The sequence below is a fragment of the Vanellus vanellus genome (genome assembly GCF_965231255.1).
Source record: "Vanellus vanellus genome assembly, chromosome: 7".
NCBI lineage: Eukaryota > Metazoa > Chordata > Aves > Charadriiformes > Charadriidae > Vanellus > Vanellus vanellus.
Window position 1 is genome coordinate 4343633 of NC_138912.1, and position 18991 is coordinate 4362623.

The 18991-nt window shown below is 47.3% G+C and overlaps 1 protein-coding gene across 1 annotated transcript in view; it reads left to right on the forward strand.

Annotated features, from left to right (window-relative positions):
* Positions 1–679: 679 nt before the first annotated feature.
* CTBP2 (C-terminal binding protein 2) overlaps positions 680–18991 on the forward strand; it is a gene marked incomplete at its 5' end in the record, with an annotated part of 48499 nt that continues 30187 nt past the window's right edge. The window contains one exon of the mRNA XM_082486388.1: positions 680–2375. Within this exon, the coding sequence (XP_082342514.1) occupies positions 680–2375 (1696 nt within the window). The remainder of the gene's footprint in view (positions 2376–18991) is intronic.

Consider the following 18991-nt stretch of genomic DNA (forward strand, 5'->3'; position numbering starts at 1 on the left):
ATTGAAGCTTTCTTTTTTATTTTTACATGCGCGTGTGTGGGGACGAGCAGATGAGTGCACGTTTTGTTATCTCACTGCCGACTCCTGGTGGGTGCTGGTGTGGATGGGAGGCCTGAGCATGCGAGGAAGGAGATGACTGAAACGGATGAAAAGCGTGTTAAAAAACCAACATGCAAAAAAAAAAAAAAAAAAAAAGAAATCATTCCCCGGGGAGAAATTGCATTGAGGTTGCTGGCTGGGTCGGCGCGGGAGATTTCATCGGGCTAAAATGATGTCACATGGAGCGAGGGCTTTAGTGGTTTTATTTAGCTCCTAATCCCCACGCACAGCCCGGCCAGTTGTCCATGTGCGCACGCCGTCCCCAGCGGCAGAGGATAAAGCATCTGGGCTGAGTGCGGCCGCCCTCTTCTGCGGCTGCACTGCACGGGAAGGGTCTCTCCCTCCACCGACCTGGAGCGAGAGCGGGCGGCAGCGGCCGCTGCATGCTTTGCCTACTAAGGTTTCAAAGAATTAATAATTCAGGCAACACTTTGAAAGGCAAAACCGCCGGTCGGTGGTTTCTGAAGTCCCGGGAGGGCTCAGGCGGAGCACGGTCTGGTTTTGATGCACACCGGAGAAGCGCTGAGAAGGAAGGCGCCACCTCTTCTCCGTTTTGGCGGGAGCAAGCGGCCTTGTGGCGATGCCCATCCCCAGCAAGCACCCCAACATCGGCCGCTCGCAGAGCTGGGACGCTGCCGGCTGGTATGAAGGCAACTGGGAGAGCGAGAACGCCTTCGAGTACCAAAGGCCGCCGGGCCGGAGGAGCTCGCTGACCTACGGCGGCGAGGGCAGCTGGTATGAGCCGCCGCGAGCCAACGATATCATCTTGCAGGGCGGCACGGAGCTGAAGCAAGAGGCGTATCCGTACCAGGATGCCGCCTTCGCCCCGGGGCCCCTCAGGAAAGGCTCCGTCCCTGACTTCACCTACTGCGACCGGCAGGCAGCCATGGCGGGCCGGGGTTCCCTGCCGCCCCAGGATTACTACAGCGACCCGTCCCTGTCGGCTAGGTCGCCCAAGGACCCCCGCTGCTACCGCGACCACATGGTGAGCAGGCCGCTGGCGAGCTACGGGGCGCCCGGCAGCCGCCTGTCCTGGGACCAGGCCCCGAGCCGCCCGCCCGCCCCGCCGGAGGCTGCCCGCCTCTACAGGGACCCCAAGATGGCCCTGGATGGGCAGCGGATGCGTGGCAGAGATGTCTCCCCGGCACGGTACAGCACGGAGCCCCCCGGCCCGCGGTACGCGGCGGAGCCACCCTCCTTTCCCGGCAGACAGGCCTACGGGGATGGGGCGGAGCGGCCCCCCGAGCCGGCGGGGGGCAGGCAGGCCGCCCCCACCTGCCTGGTGGTGGACCCCACCAGCAGCGCCGGTGGCAGCTACGGGCCAGGCAGGGAGAGCGCCGGCACCAAGGGCCCCTACGACAGCTACGAGGCAGCGGTGGTGACCCCTTCCCACCCACCGGTGCCCCCCAACTTTCCCGGGCCAGAGGGGAAGAGGAGCTTTGACCCCGAGTTTGTGGCACTGCTGCGTGCGGAGGGCGTCTCAGAGAGCACCTTCGCCGCCCTGCTGCAGCAGGGCTTTGACTCCCCCAACCTGCTGGCCATGATGGAGGAGAACGACATCAAGTCCGTGGCTCCGAACCTGGGGCAGGCCCGCGTGCTCTCCCGCATTGCCCACAACTACAAGACAGAAATGCAGCTGCAGAGGCAGGAGCGGCGGAGCGGGGCGCTGCGCCCCAGGACCCGCTCCAACAGCTTCAGCCATCGCAGCGAGCTGCCGGGTGACTACGGGGCTCCCCTTGGCTCAGGGCCCACCACGGATGGTCCTGCCGCCCCACAGCCCCTGCCTCCACTGCAGCCGCTCTCCCCGAGAGCCGGGGAGGCGCACCGCCGGCCGTCCAGCGCCCCAACCCAACACCTGCTGGAGACCACCACCTACCCTGCCTCCGTGGGGGCTCCCCCGGGGCCGCACTTCCTCCCCAGTTCTGGATACAACACCCCCCTGCCTTGCAACACGCACCCGCGTCCAGCCTCTGCCTACTCCGCTCCGGCCGGCATGCCCATGACCACGGCCAACCCGCACGCCAGCCCCAAAACAGCCTATCCCACCACCTACACTGTGCCCATGGAGCTGATGAAGAGGGAGCGGACAGCAGCAGCGTCGCCGGCGCCCAGCCCGCACGGCAGCCCGCAGCTCCTCCGCCGGCCGGGAGCGCCGGGGGATGGCAGCCTGGCACCCACCGGACCCACTTTCCCTGCCCAGCTCTCCCCGTACCCGAAGCTCAGCAGGCGCACGGGGCCCCCCGTCATCGTCTCCACCATGGCATCACCTGAACCAAGTAATTTCCAAAGGGTCTTAGCCCGTATGGTAGTTTAGAAACACCTTGTTGTTGCTTACTTTACCCCTGAAAAAACCCCACGTTCAACTATATTGGGTTTTCATACATAAATATTAGATACTTTCCTATTTAGAAAAGGAGATGAATGGCATTTCTTCACAGCACCGTTCTGGCTATGCAGAGCTAAAGATGCTGGTTCTTGCTCTGCAGTTAAATTCCAAATATTTTATTTGTTTAGCCAACTTCAGTTAAAAGTGAGCAGTATCTCAGATAATGCTTCCAGGGTTAATCTTGCCGTTCCTGTCGTTTGTAGAGAACAGGAGATTAGATACTGTGCTGGCTGAGCAATTAGGACTACAGGGTTTGCTGCAGATTGACTTTTTACCGCTGTTATCAGGCACAAATGTGTTTCTACGAGGAAATGGTTAGCATTGTTTTGACTAAATTCATCAGATAGGTAATGGCGTTATTTGAGAATAGACTTACCTTTGGCCATTACCTAAGTCTTCTTATTATTAATTTGCTGTTTTATCACGCATACAAAATAAACCCCTTGATTTCCTTCTAGAGATGCCCGTAAGTGAAGCGATATAGCTGTTAAAGTAATAGGTCTGTGCTTAAAACTAAAAGCCTGTCATTAAGCACAAGAACAATAAAAATGAGTGGTGGCTCCTCATCTTCCCTTCCCCTTCTAGAAGTGCTCTGGCCGTTTGCTGCTCAGATGTGAAGCTGGATAAGCTGAGCAGGCTCCACTCCTCCACTTGGGAGATGTACATTGATGATAACACTCAGAGCCTGACAGAAACTAACCCCCGAAACCGCACTGCTAAGTACGAGGAAATTTGGAAAACCCGTTCATTTGTGGCTCGAATTGTTTGAAAAATGGGGAAAGAAATCCCTTGAAATGTTTTTCCTGGTAGCGATTCTACAAGCAGGGAATTTTCTCCCTGTGCAGTTCAGCTGAACTCCCATGCAAACAAGTCTCGATCAATGTGCCGTACCAGTGTACACACGCAAAGCTTTAATAAAAGGATACCATTTATAGGCATAGAGACGGTGCCAAACTGATGATGCCATTCCACAGGAATCTAAATAAAGAATGATTTGGGGAGTGGAAATGATAAAGTTGTCAAAATGCAGACGTTTGGCGCACCCCTTTCACCGGCTTACCATGATTACACAGCTAGGAAGTAGATGCTGTTTCTTTCACGCTTATGTGTCCTTTATGTAGCTGGTGTAATGTATTGATTTCTAAAAAATGCTTAAATATTAGGCAACGCGTTCTGTGTTGACATGGATCAGATGCGAAAGTAGTACATCCAGGCAGTATTTTTAGATAAACAATTTCCCAAAGCCTGAAAAAAAGATGAACTGGCATAATGCGGGGAACACAAATATGTTCATTTATTTGTGGTACGTCGGATTGAGCCGGTTGGTACCGATGCTGACAAAGCCCTGGGGCGAGGGACCTCCAGAGCACATGCCTTGGGAGCAGTCTCCTCCGCTACGAGAAACAGACCCCTCCTTCCGTGTGTCTCATATATAAACTGCAAACCCTATTCTCTATAAATCTAGATATTATCCCTTCCCTTTAAAGGAATTACCGGTGCGCAACAAGAGGAAGCCAGCAGCGTTTCTGTGCTGCTGAGCTCTTTCTCGCTACTCAACCCTCTTCTTTTTTTTTTTGCCTACGACCAACTCATTTGCATGAGGATGACATTTGTTGCTCCAGTAATTTCATCTGATAATGGCCAGCTTGCAAAGCGGATCTGAAAACATATTCCTTAATTATGTGTTGCTAAGCAACGAGAGGGTTTGGCCATAATCACAGAAAGATTATCTTCTCATTGAAGTCCCTGAAAGGTTTAGCTGAAGTAGGACCTGTAAAATTGTCTTCATTTTTATTTATTTCCCCGTTTTATTTTCCAAACAGTCTGAGAGGTTTTCTTCCTGTTAAACTATATTTTAAAAGTAGAAGCCAAGGTAAGACACACGGCAAATGGAAGGATGCGGATTAAAAATGGCAGGCGTGACGGTTTGTAGATGTTTCAGCTGTGTTGAGGAATTAGTCTTTAAGGAACACCATTGCTAAGGAGTGTTCACACTTACATGCGAGGTGATAAGCGAATATTACAAATATTTTAGGATGTTTCTAAAACATTGAGTGGATGACAGAAACTTGACTAAATCCAGGAAAATCGTAGTTGCCAGCAGGAAGAGACGGGATGCATTTTTAGAAGCGACGAGCCTTCTCTCGGCTGTAGCTTTGGCTGTGGATACTTGAGTTGCAAGGTGGAAACAAGTTCAGTATTAAACTCTGCCTCATAAATGACTGCAAATATTTTCTGTTGGTATAGGTTAATGTCTTCTCGGTCAGTGGAGGGTTACAAAATGTATGATATAGTCCAGTGGTGTTTTGAAGCTTGTTATATGGATAGTGGTTTAAAATAAATCATGTTGGCTATTTTGGAAGTCTTGCTGGACTATGTATAGTATTGTTGCTGCAGTGAATTGTTTCTAGATACCTGATTTGTGATTTTGTGCTGAGCTATGACACTCCATGCGGATTCTATACAGCTACTGTTTCCTTTGGAGTTTGGGCAGAGGGCTTGTGAGAGGGAGGCGTCTTCTCCTGCCTGGTATTTCTGATGGTAGAAACAGTGACCTGGGCAGGGATACAGGCACGCACCCCATGTTTATGGGCCCCTCGCTTCAGTACGGTTAGGTAAGAGAAAATCTGCAATGAGATTTATTGATGCGACTTCTTTGCATTTCATAAATAATCATTCAGAAGAAGTTAGATAAATTGCCCTTTCTGGGAATTGCAGAGTTATGTGAAGAGAAGGTGGTGAATGAACACCCTAAACCCATTGCTGTAGTGGGAATGCAAGTGGGGCGTAGGAGCTTAGAGCGATGTCTCCGCCGGCTTCCCTTCCCGGGAACTCCGGAACCGCAGCTCTAGCAAAGCTGCTCCTCTCTGCTTCATCGACACCTTGTCTGTGAAGCTGTCAGGAATGGCTTCCCCGGAGAGAAATGGCCTTGGAGCCGGCTGCTCCTGCAGCCTCGCCACCATAGTGTCACAGGCAGTGAACGCATCAAGTCGTCTCAGTGGCAAGCATGGGGAAAACCCTGCAAAGTCTGAGCGACAAAACCGTGTCAGCTGGCAGTCTGCTGCCGGAGTGGGTTTGTGGCCAGCCTCGTGCTGGAGTGGGTGGTGATGCAGGGAAATAAATAGTGTAGGTCAGCAAAGCTGGTAAGGGCAAACCGCATGTAACCATCACTGATCAGATTACTGGAGCTCCGCCTCCAAAATGTTGCATCTTCAAATTGTTACATTTGCTAGTATTTTTATTAGATTACTTGATTTATATTTTCTTATCCAATGTTTCAGTCTTAAAGCAGTTGGCTGATAAGACGTCTTGTATTTTTGTAGCTAGCCTAGACTTCTCCTAAACGAAGGGTTGGTCCAGATTTCTGTTTCTGATGATAGACTTAGGGAATTTCAATTCATTGCAAATATCTGTCTTGGATGGTTTCTAGTTTATGTATGAAGATATGAAAGCAAATGATCACAGAGGGGCACATGGTTCCCACAGGGATGAGGAACAGGGCTGGCCGGTATCATAAGGAAGGAGGAACAAAACTACTTGGATGTAAGATTTGGTTAAAAGCCTGACCTTTTCCTGAGCAGGCAAAGCCAACTGCCTTCCGTGGACAAGTAGTTCTCTCCAGTGTGAAGTGGACTCATCTTCTCTTTTATCAGCTTAGGGACCAGCTAGAAATGCCTTTTACTGTAATTAGCTCAGCTCTGCTTATACTGTTTAACACTTGATTGTGATTCTTTTTATTGGTATTTTCCACTTTGTGAAAGATAAAAATTGTTATAACAGTACATCAGCTGCAGGTCGAAGCTCTTCATATTGGCAACCCACAAAGAGGAGAAGGCATAGTCAGGAGCAAGATCCTTGATGGTTGTTCAAGGATGGTGAAAAGAGCCCATCAAGGATGGTTAAAAGAGCGACATTTGCCCATTCTTTTAAGAGTACTGCATTGAAATTGTCATAGTTTTCTCTGGGCAGAGAGAGTTTAGTGGTGATATTTCACACACAATATAAATTTCATGAGTGTTTGTTGATGTTGGTTTATTCTTTGCCCAATGTACTAGATCACGGACAGTTCAGAAATCAACTTCAGGTTTCCTTCACTATGTTTTCTGTACAGACCGTAGCATGTAATCACAATGTATACATGTAAGGCAGCTCAATTAACAATCCAGACTGAAACAGCACCAAAGGAAGCTCCATGTACTAAATAAATCTGATTTAATTTGCACGTGGACCTGACAGACCATAACACGTCCTTGAAGCCATTCCCAGCTAGTGTGTTACTCCAGGTAAAGTTAAGTCTGCACTGCAATCGCTGGCAAAACCACGGACTGGGACTGTAACTTCCATACAAAAATATTTGATTGAAATAAGCAGATGTGTCTTGCTAGTGTCTGCTGTCCTGATGGTCACAACATGGTTTGCAAGACATTAATATGCATAATGGTAAGGGAAATACTGGAAATACTCACAGTGAGTTTGGGAAAGCCTTCGAAAGGCTCACAGGGTCTTTCACCAGCCTCAGTTGGGCAGATGAATGTGCAGATGCGTATCGTGTGGATCTTAAAACTGAAGTCATCAGAACTGCTCACATTTGTAGGGTAAATGGCTGAAGAACAGACTGTGCGAGAGATGTGCTGAAAACTACCTTGAAAAAATATTGACTGTCTTGGCCAATATGCGCACACGATTCACTGATTGCAGAGAATGCGCTTTTAAAATACTTTTTTAAAGGTTGAAATACGCTTTTTATAATGGTTTTATCAAAAGCAATATAAAGTGTCAAACTCATTCCAGTTGCAATTCATTGACTTTAGTGCCATGGCAATAAAAATGAATTTGGCCTGTCGGAGGAGAACATGTTGTCAGATGCACAAGTGTTGTCATCTTCAATTTACACTTTCCTTTTACCCTGTGTCTGTAGTTCTCTATCATTGTTAGGACTTTCATATATCCAGATCTCTCTCTGACTATATTTGCTGACATTTTTTTTAGCTTTCTCATAAGTAGTTTCCATAGCTACAAACTTAGTGTTCACAGAGGGGAAAAAATTTTAAAGGTTTCTGATCATTATTGTATTAAACACTTTTTATGTTTCTTCTCCTTGTCTTTCTCATAGCATTATGCTACAGACCAGTTTAATGAAAAAGCTGCACAACTGAATTGTCTGTTATTTTTAAAAGCAACGTAGGTGCTGAGCTGAATCCTTAAAAAGCAGAAGACCAAAATCATTAAGCCACTGATTTAGAATAAATGTTGCAGACGTAGGACATATTAGTAAGGTTTATATATAGCAACTGGCAGACAAGCTTTTGACTTTTGCACCTAAATAAAACGACATTAACAGCATTCCGCTGGCTTTTGGTAAAGAAAGCTAATTTTTAATCTCTTCTGTCTGCTGTTTCTAGTGTTTTGTTAAAGATGAACTATTACTTGCTGGGGGGGCAGGGAGGAAGGTCACGTATGTTATTTTTCCCGGGCAATATTAGTTCCACCTCTCCAGTAGAGAGGCCATGCCCTGCCTTGGTGCAACCAAGTGCGTCCTTAGGAGGGTTTGGCCAGAGGTGTGTTTAGCAGCGTGGTGGGACCCTCTGCAGGAGAGCAGCTGTTTAGTGAAATAGGAGGTTTCTGAGCCTGTGCCTGGCCGGCGTGACCGCCAACACCCTGTCCAGGGGCCTTGCCTTCTGCACTCGCAATCCAATTAGCTGCTCCAGAGCAGATGGAGCGGATTAGTGCCCAGCTTTCCTTCTTCCGCCTTCTCCCCCAGTGCAAAGGGTGTCGAGGCCAACAATCGGCTTAAACATGGGTCCCATGGCATGATGTAAACCAGCCCTAGCCCTGCCTGCACGGGGCCACTCAGAAAGGGTTTCTGTTTGACACAGCATCCCTGCAAGGTTGCTGCAGGTCAGTTCCCCAGTGTGATGGCTCCAGGTCTCAGGTAGTTTGGAAGACCTTGACCTAACTTCATTTGCCAGGCATAAGTTTCATTTTTTGTTTGCAAGGAGCATCTACAGACCCCCACTGCCACATGCACGAGCAGCGTGCCCTGTGTTTGAACAGCCGGTGCTGTCGCTGCCAACAGCGGGGCAGCGGTGGAGGCTTGTGGTCCCTTCCCTCCAGTGGCGTCCCCTCCCAGAAGCACCCCGGGCTCTGGGGGTGCATCTCAACCACCATAGGATGGCCAAGGGAAATGGCCGCTCACCACCTCTTGCACATGGGAGCAGATGCAGCCAAGGAGGAGGGAAGAGGTGAGAGTACAGTACTCTTCTCGCAGTTCCCAAAAGTGTCAGAGTCCCTAGGAGGAGGGTGGCTTAGGCTCTGGAGTCTGAGAGATAAGCAGGTTGTCACTGTGAGAAGGAAACCAGCAGGGCTTACCTGAAGAGTTGGAGCAGGTGGAGATCCCTGGTAAATACTGATATGAACAGCCAAGATAGCATTCTCATGTTTTATTTATATATGCAGATATATACACACATGAAAATGGGGAGAAAAACTCTAGAAATATAATCAGTGTATCAGTCATTATCCATTGGATCAGTACTTCTGCAGAGTCTTCATTGTTTGTGAGAAGTGACTTGTTTTGGTTATCAAGCAATTTATTATTTCCTAGGCTGTCATACCAACTTGTCGAGTAAATAAGCAGACAGGACTTTGCTTAGACAGCAAACACAACGATAAGTAATAATTTAGGATACACTTTCAGTGAAAAAAGCCAGAAAAAGAAGATAAAAACTGAGGTTCCATTGAAAGATTTGGCATGTATTTTCCAGATGTGAAGGTGGTATCTCCGGGTGGGTTACCTGCATGCCAGGGAGCCGCATAGGGAGCCATAGGTTGGTGGTATGCAAGAACCTGATGATGCCCTCTGGGCTTCCTTACTTGTCTTCTTAACCCTAACACGTTTCTTGACACTTGTTCTAACCCTGTAAATCCCTGAGCAGTTTCAAGCTGCCTCCTACACACTCCTTTACTGACTCTATCAGCCGTTTCTTATGATGGTCCAGTCTCTTATTGGAGTCTCTCACTGTTACCCACAGAGTGAAAAAAAAACAGGAAGGGAAGTGTCACACACAATCATTTGTTCTTCCTCTGAATGCCTTATTATAAAGTTTTAAATGAATATTCAAAAAGTACAATAGTTCATGCAAGTGCATGTATTTTGCTTTGTTGGTGAAAGGGATCTTGATTAGTGTGTATTATGAATGATAAAAGAGAGTATTCATTGTGGACAGCAGAGAGCTTATCAGTGTCGAGGCCGTCCTGTTGGGACACTGAAGTAATCACGAAAACCTAAATACAGCTTTCGTTGTCCCACCTGGCCAGCAGTTGCAGTTCCTATTGATCTCAAGCTTTCCCCATCGTTGAATTCTTGCTCATGTTGAGTGGACCTGAATAAGAGTGGAAGTTGTTCTCTTACCCACTGAGACATTTGGCTAAAGAATCTTAAATTTCCATTTCATTCTTGTTTGCAGCAGTTGTGGTTCTGTTTCATCCACAGTCAGGGCTAAAAGGTCCAGAAGCAGAATTACTATAATAACACCGATGATTGCACTGTAATGCAATGCCGAGCAACCTGTCATGATCTGCATGAGAAGTTTTCCCCTTATGGTTCATATTTATTCAGCAGAGGGAAGTATTCTCTGTACTTGCTGTTCACCCTAAAAGCACGGGCTCCTGAGCGACAGCGTGGCATCTCCTGTGTCATGCTCTGGCCAGAGGGCAAACCTGTGTATCAGCCCGCTGGCATATGATAAGCAAGATGCAGAGAAATTTCTTGTGGACTAGCGGCCCCACGCTCGGGCTCATCAGCTCTTTTTTTACTCCAGTTTTCGGTTTCTGAAGCTTGCATGGGGAAGGTCAATGAAATTAATATTTCTAATTTTTGGAGAATATCTTTCTGGAAAAACAGCTTCCAGAATAGGGCAGTGAGTGAGGTTCTGCTTCCGTCTGAAAAATGGTAGTTTTGTCATTGATTTCAATAGAAGAAGGATTTTACCCTCTCCTGGAAAAGCAACCAGCTCCACATAACTTACTTTTATTGCATTTCTTAAAATTAGATCTTCAAAACCAATGATTTCTTTAAGCAAGAGAAGCTGTAAATTCCATGCATTGAATGCCTGTGCATTATTAAAAATAATAGGTTATATTTGTCAAATGGATAATGAGTAGGTTTCTTTCTCTGTTTTTCAGTATTTTAATGAGTACAGGAAATGTTTGCTATTTATTTGCTTTCAGATTTTACCAAGGAGCTCTGGAGATAATTGTCAAATTTCCGAGTGTGTATCAATATTTCATGAAGTGCTGTTTTTCCTCTGTACGTTCACGAGTTAGGTCATTAGCACTGCAACTGTTATTAACAGTGTGAAGCAAGACATAAAAAGGAATTCCACTGAACACTTGCAAGTTTGAAATTGAAAATTTCTGAAACAAAATTCTAATAGAGGGCTTATGGGTAAAATAAATATCCGTAATGTTGCTCAGTTTCAAATGTTGCATGTTAAATCCGTTAGCGGATTTCTTGCTTGATCTCGGTTTCTGCAGCTTGTGGGCCTGATCCAGCGAACACCGGGGCTTTGTGTGTCTCTGTGTGTCTGTGCATCTGTGTGTGTGTGTGTGTGTGTTTGGCCCCACGCCCGGCACTTGGTAAAATTGGGGTGTACCTTACAGAGATAGAATATCCATCCACATCATGCTTTAGAAAAAAAAAAAAACAACCCACCATTCTTATTACCAGCAGATTAAATTCTGTTGAATTATTAAAGCTCAAATTGCTTTTAAATATAGTACCGATCAGCAGTGACGTTGACTAGTTTTCAGTTATTTTTGTATGATCAGCCTGACTTTGAGGTGCAGTACTGGCTGTGTGTTAAGAACTATTGTTCCGTTTTGGACGTTTGCCATTTAAAAGCGGTTTAGTTATGCGTATGGTTGAATGTTTCTATTTTCTTCATTTCTGATATTTTGGTTTTACATGAAATCATAATATTCCTGTTCTTGTTCTGCAATTTACCACATTTTTTGGTTTACTCAGCCTAAAACTGCAATGTGTCGGGCTGGCCTCTGCTCCTATTAATGAACAGATAAGCCAATCCGACTAGCTCACTGTGATGCTCTCAAGAAGGAAAAAAACCTCTGAAAATGAAAATTGTTAATAGATATGGACCCAGTGTGCTCTGCTGTAGAGAGGGTGCTGTACAAAAATAACTGATAAACTATTGTGGCTTTTTGACCATTATAAATGGCTGGGTTGCCACCCATGCTTCACTAGGCACAGCTGAGTGGTAGGCAGCTGTGCAAAGAGCAAAAATTGAGACTTTAGACTTGATTGAACTATCTGAAGTCTGGAGCATTAGCATGGAAATCGAGCTGGAAGGTGACTGGAAGGAGCATCCAGGTCTCCTGAAACAGAAAAAGTGCTTCAGTGTTAGAGGTGATTAAAGCAGAAAGGAAAAAAAAATGAGGCTCTTGGATCTCTGAGACTGAAGCAGGAGAGGACTTCTAGCTGGAAGCCTGTGGGAATTGATGTCCCTGGTGGCCCCAGAGAAAAGGACCTTAGGCGAGGGGATGGGACATGCTGCAGCAGCAGGAGGTGGGATGCGCTATGATGACAGCGGAGCGGAGCTGGATTTGCAAGAGGTGCAGAGCAGGAGGCACAGAAGGAGCTTACTTGGCTGCTTCACCACAAAAGCATGAATAGTGGGCAATGACCAGTGGCTCTTCCCTGGAGAAGGAGGGATGGGGTCCCACGGGAAGGGCAGAGCTGCCTCTTTTACTGAGGGGTTCAAAGCAGATCCTCAGAAGTGGCGGAAGGCATCAGGCTGGCATGTCTGTCTGTCTATATTTAGGGATAATTTTAAGATTAGTGACACTATGGGCTACAATAAAGCAAAGGAGGTCACTTGTGAAAGCTAACGGCAATGTGAATCGTGGTAGCAGTTGAGGAGGAGAAAGAGAGATGGCAATCATGTAATATTGACATGACAAGAGTGTGTGGGGATAATGAATTTGGTTGTGGCTCAATATTATAAAGTTTTGACTGTAAGAGATATTTGTCAGAGGGAAGGTAGTGCTCGGGGTGAAAAACGGGTGCTTTGCTAAGTAAAAATCATCTTGTAAAGGATTTGTAGCTGTGAGAGGTTTGTAAGAGAAGTCCGGAGCAGATCTGTTCAACTCTCTTATTCTCCTAAGGTGGCTCATGGAAAAGAGGGAGTTTGGGAAGTTGATAGTAAATACAACTTTAGTAATTTGTGCTTAGTTCTGAAACTGAATCTTTCTCTCTTGGTAGTTGTTTCATGGTAGTAGATGAGCTTTGTCCTGGGAAATGCAAAGGGAAGTCCCATCCTACTGTGGCTTCTGTCCCCGGTATGGTGGTGGGACTGCTTGAGCAGAGGTTGGACACAACATGTAGCCAAGGTGTTACGTCCTTAGTAGTGATGGCATTGGAGAGGAGAGTGGTGCTGAGAAAAGCAAAGCCGACCATTTGGTACCCATACACGTGCATTCGTGTGCAGCCGGCAGGCGGGCTGAGGCAGGGAGAGGGGTAGAATCAGCAGCGAAGGAGACTGGTCTTTCACAGTTGTGAAGAAAGCAAGCACGTCGGCAGAGACATATGGAAAGCAGATCTCACAGAAGGATTGGGAGAAACAACATTGGCTCCTACAAGGCTCGGTGCTCGAGAGGTTTTGCGCCATGCAGATTTGTGTTACACAACCGGTTTACGGTACGGGAAGTTGCAGAGCACTTAGTGAGAGCCAAAGGAGATGCTCCACTGTTCTCCCAGGGGGACAGTGAGCTGCTTCTGCTCCAGGAAGGAAGAGGCGTCAGATGCCAGTAAGGAAGAGAGCTGCTTTAACTCCTTCCGAAAAGCCTCTCGCACTCCTCCCAGAGCCCTCAGGCTCAGAGCAGCAGCTGGAGTCGAGAAGATAAGCAGTTTGCAATGTAGTTCCTGTCTTGCTTTTGGTGGTTTTATGGTTTGGTTGTGGATTGCCTGCACCGGGCAATGTGCTCTGCACACCCGGACAGTTTCCTGGGGAATCTCCCATTTCCTTTACTCCTGCTCTGGGAAGTTATTAGGCACACTGAGTTAATATGCCTTTTACCTATTTGTTTGTTTAATCCGTTCATAAGGCATGTAGCCAAAGCACCGCAGTACTGAACAAGAAGTACATACTAAGAAATGCCGGACAGCCCAGGCAGCAGCCACGCTGCAAGCACCGCTGAGCGTAGGCAAGGCTGGATGGAAACTGCCCTGCAGAGCCAACGGGAGCAGCTTTCCTTCAGTGCAAACACATCTGGAGAAGTGGGAGAGGAAGGAAGAAGGTAGAAGAGCAGAAGAAAGGGGAAAATAGCAGAATCAGCAACAGTAAGCCAACCAAAATCCTGCAGCGGGACAGACGGTGCCCTAAAGGTAGCCAGTTTCTAGGAACGTATTCTGTGCTTGGTAAGAATGCTGCTGGTAACATTCGCAAAATGTTTGTGTTTCAAATTTTTTGTACACTCCTTCTCTCAAGTTGGCATAGTTACGTGCTTTGTTTGTTTGCCTCTAGCTTCTACCCTTCATGGTGTTAGAAATACTCTGACTCGAGTCCATCCAAATACAGCAGTGCCGTGTTTGGTAAGTGGATCGTGAGCCCTCGGGGTCTGAGCAATGATTTTCAATCAGAGTTTGGCAAAGTAGCAAGTTAAAATTGTTTTTGTAAAAAATTGATTCTCAGATCCAAGATTTCACTCCACGTCGTTTAAGATTAATTTTCTCGTAAACAGAGTGTGTAACCTGTGCTTTGCTGCTTTGTATCAAGCCACGTGGAGCTGCTGGGTGCCAGCTGTAAGGTAATTTTGGAGGTCTCCTGGAGTGATGGCCATATTCCTGCTGCAGAGGTGTTTGAGGCAGAGACCCTCCGAGGAGCTGCACCTCTCCCTGTCCAGTTTGTGATGATTCTTTTTCATTTCCCGCGTGGAAGAGGATCATGCGGGTGTCCTCTGAGATTTTCTTTTTGGAGCCACACTCTGAAAACTCAGCCTTCCTGCTGCCATCACTCTCGAGTAACCTGTCTGCAGATTGCAGCCGTGCCCCTCAGCCTCCCTCATGTCAGAACCCGCATTTCATTTCATTCTGGTGGCTGGTTTGAAGCAGAAAACCACAAACACCCTGTGCTCAGTCACACAGGGTGGCAGCCCTCCACGGCAAGGAGCGGGCGCAGCCCTGGGAGGCCCCAGCTTCATGGTCAATTACAGTAAGAGCATCTCAAGCGCACCCCTGGAAATAGTCCACGACTCATGTTTCTCCTTGGCCAGAGTCTTGTGCTTAGGAGAGCCATCAATGTGTTGGTTTTCTGCTGCAGCCAAGAAGTGTATTCTCCTTTTGCCTTCCCGGTCTCCCCAGATGCACGGAACAGCTGCCTCTTCCCTGGGAGCGCTGTTTTGGCACCGGCTGTTTGAATTTCCATAGTGGGATGCTCAGTCGTCTCAGTGTGATAAGTATCAGCTTCTTTCTGATCTCAGGTATCAAGTGCTGGTTGGACTGACAGAACCCCATGCGACCAGCACAGGGGAAAAGCTGCAGCTTCTCTACCCATAGTTTTCTTCATTTTTCTGTAGTTACCCATCTCTCTGTTGGGATGTATCCTGCGTTGACTTGAGAAATGTGCAGTCTGAAAGGTCTCTTCGTAGAGAATTTGTTGTGCTTTCAGGATGGGATCAGGCCTGCTGTTTAACAAAGCACACAACCTTCCTGGTTAGCGTTTTCTGTTTGCTCTGAGGCTCTCTAGTTCTCCTGCAACAGCACACCAGGTCTCCATGAGGACAGCCGGGCAAACCTGGCCAGCAAGTGAGCAGCGAGATGTGTGTTTCTCAGGCTTCCGTGCAGGTGGTCGCACAGCACTGGATGCCTCTGTACTTTCCCGTTGTCCATCACCATGCAACTGAGCAGGGCAGAGGGCTGAGAAAACCACCACTGCCGCTATATCCACAGGGATTCTCAGGCACTGCGGAAGCTGGGTTCACCGATGCTCTTGAGAAGGTGGCAGTAATCTCATGGACCACGTTGTGTGGTTGCAGCCCGTGACGTGAAATGCTTAGCTGCAGTAGGAATGTCTGGGGGATAGAGTGACAGCTCATCAAAACTAGATGGCAGTTCTGTATTTGACATCTTGAGGTCAAAAACTGTCAGTTCCTTGATTTTTTACAGTGCCTTAAATCGCCTGGGGAGTGTTTTGAGCCTTGTCAAAATGTATTAATTAAGGCCAAGTCATATTTACAAGCTTGTGCTGCTCTGATTCAGCAGCAGGACCACGCTTGATTTTCAGCCTAATAATTACAAGTGGTTTTGGAGGATCTGGGGGGCCAGTAGAGCCCATTTCTGTTTTCTCCAGAGCTGCATGTGTAACAGTTTTCACTTGCTCTTTGCCTTGGCTGTCTGTAGCGTTGTTTTCCTCCTCCTGACGAACACAGCCAACTTTCTAATTAAGGAAACCACTCTGCAGCCATTGTGGCTGTTCATTTGAGTTCTTTGTCCGTACCAAAGTTTCCAGCTCCCCAAAAGATTTTAAGTCACTCCTTACTACAGCTGAAGGAAGATAGGAACTTTGGCTTAGGGCAGGCTTTTCCTTTAACTCTGTTAGGAAGCAGGCGTGCTGCACCGAGCACCGCCGTGTGCAACACATTGACTTCGTCAGAGCTTCAAATCCAATTCTGGCTATGACAAATGACTGTTGAGGTTATTTTTCTGTTGGATTCTTATATGAAAAAAAAATAGTTATGAGAAATAAATATCACTTTGTGCTGGGCTTTACTGCTTACTGGGCTTTGAGCCTGAAAGGATTTAAAAATCATCGTGCTCTAAGGGAAATTTGTAGTGAGAAAGAGGAGGTGGAGGGTTGCTCCAGCCAGCTGTTGTGATTTGGGAAAAGGCTTGTCCTGACCACTGGAAAGGAGACGGAGAGGCAGCCAGCGCTGGCGCAGCTACGCCCAGTGAGATTAAGACCAAATTAGAAACTCGCCTTGCAGGGGTTTATCATTTCCTTTATATTGTGACATTTATACATGCAAATCTTTTTTATCTTAGTTGTTATCCTCTCTTGTATCTTTTTTAACGGGCATTGTCCTTACTTTATGCTGCACTGATAACTCTATGAAGAGGATGGAGACATATTTGCATGCGTTATTGTGCCATGCGAAAGTACCTGGGTGTGTGAGGAAAGAATATGTGCGCTTCTTAATGTCTGTGTGCCAGCTCCGCGTGTCAGCCTTGAGTTGGGCGAGAGTCCTGAAAACAATGCCATGTTAATGCATCACAGTTCAGTGCTTTTGATATTTCACAGCGAAGCACAATAACTTTTTTCCTCATTTCGTTTCTGAAGTACACAAAATTCGGAACATATGCACCACGTCAGGATTAATTGCTCTTGCCATTCAACCCAGAGGAAACGCTCAGATCAGGCCCAGTCGCGAACACAGAGGGAACTCTTCGTGTCCGCTACTCTACCTTTGCGACCCTAGCAACAGCAGCACCTTCTGCTTTTCAAATTCTTTGTAGGTTAAAAGTAAACTGCAGGGACCTAGCCATTCGCACCTGGTCGCTGTGGCAGTCTGCAGCTCTTTGACAAGAGCAGCGTTTGTTGCAGTACTGTTGGAGCATCCTTGCAGTAAAACTGGGTGCATGGAGGGGCCGTGATGGGTGTGTACAACACAGAGGAGGATTTGCCCAGAGCCTGCTCTGCACCATCAGTCTGGGGTGGACTGGGAAGCTGGGGCAGGAGAGCACACCCAGCAGATGCATGTGTCGGGTAGGGATGGCACTGCATGGCCAGCATGGGGGACTACACCCGCACCCCTGCCTGGCTACGTGCCTCTGGGGAAAGGTGAGCAGCCGAGGAGCTGCCCGATTTGCACCCTTTTCCCAGGGACTCCTGCACGATTGGCTTCACTGTGGAGAGCCATGGTGGCCCTGTGCTCAGCTGCGGTTGGGCTCTCCATCCCAGTAGATCTGCTTTCCATCCTAGATAGGTCCCATATGGAAGGGAGCTCTCTACTAGCCAAAATAAAGACACTCCGCAATCTGCCAGAGCCAGTTAAAGTATGTAGTCTGTTAGAGGCAGAAAGAAATACAGTTTGGGGTAGAGGATACAAAATACATTTGCAAGGCATCTGAGCCTGATGCGAAGGCATTCTTTCTTTCAACGTTGTTGTTGCCAATAGCTTCTCTTGTGCTCAGACCAAAACTATTTTGGGTGGAACGTTTGCTCCCTACTTTCTAGCAAGCCTGGTCACAGGAATGAAGAATGGATTCTTTTCACTGGCCGCAGCTGGTTTGAATGATCCCCACACTGAACCCATTGACTTCAGGCACTCCTCATGTGAATCGCAAGGAAGTAGCAACTGATTTTTTGTTTATGTGCCTGACAGGGGCAGAAACAGAAATGGGATGAACGCTTGAATCCAGGCACATGCTGGGGAGGAGTCCCGGTTGTGGGCTCCGTATCTAATGCTGGCAGCAAGTGTGGTTCGCCAGCTCAGTCTGAAGTAAGGAGGCAGAAGAGGGCAAGACGTGTTTTTGTCATGGGTGTCCGTGCAACATCGTCTCCAACGCTTCCTGTGGGGCTGTGCCGGAAAGCACAGCAGCATGATTGCATTTGGGACAGAAGATCCATCGTGCTCTTTGGGTGAGGGCTTGAAGAGGAGTCCTTCAAGAATTGTGACCCTTGCCTTACATACAAAACAAAAAAATTAATCTTGAAACCCATCAATGTCAGTTGGCTAGACCTTGAACAAGGCATTGAGAGGGATCTGCTTCAATGCACCTCTCTCAAGGTCTGCTTCTTCCAAGGAGCAACAAAATAGTTTGTTTTGGAAAACTCACAAAATCATTTCCAGACCCTGTGACGGAGATCTGTGTATCTTCTTTTAGGTAGTCCTCTGTTGAGAGCAACTTCTAACAAGTTTCTGCAGAAGAATCACCTTTTTCCTTCTGATGGAAGAGGGTATTGGGGAAATAAATGGGCACAGAATTTGTCCGCTTGCGGAGAGAGGACAACAGGTCAGGGAAGGAGACCCGTTTGTTGGGCTGAGAGCCAGGGAGAGGTGTGGGAAAATTTTTGCTGAAAGTAATGCCACTAAATGGAATGGGGTTTTGGCGTAATTATGAAGCCACCTCTGTATTCTTAAGTACTCTTAAGAAAGTCAGCTGGCCATGTGTTACAGATTTTTTCACCATATTGGGTTTTTCCATGTACTGTTAATTAGAGGAATAGATTACACTGAGTACTGTACAGTTTACCTCTTGAGTATTTGTGGAATGAACCATGAAAAAACAGACATATTTGTGTGTTAGATTGTAAAATGCTCGTTTAGCTTGGTTTCTTGATGAGTACTGTGTCTTACTTTACCCCTTTACCACGTAATCGGTACCTCTTGATCACAGCCAGCAGGGTGGTTTCATGTCAGTGCCAGCTAATGTGCGAGAGCCTTTGGGATCCCCTAGGACACAGGCGCTACATAAGATCACTGTTGCAGCAG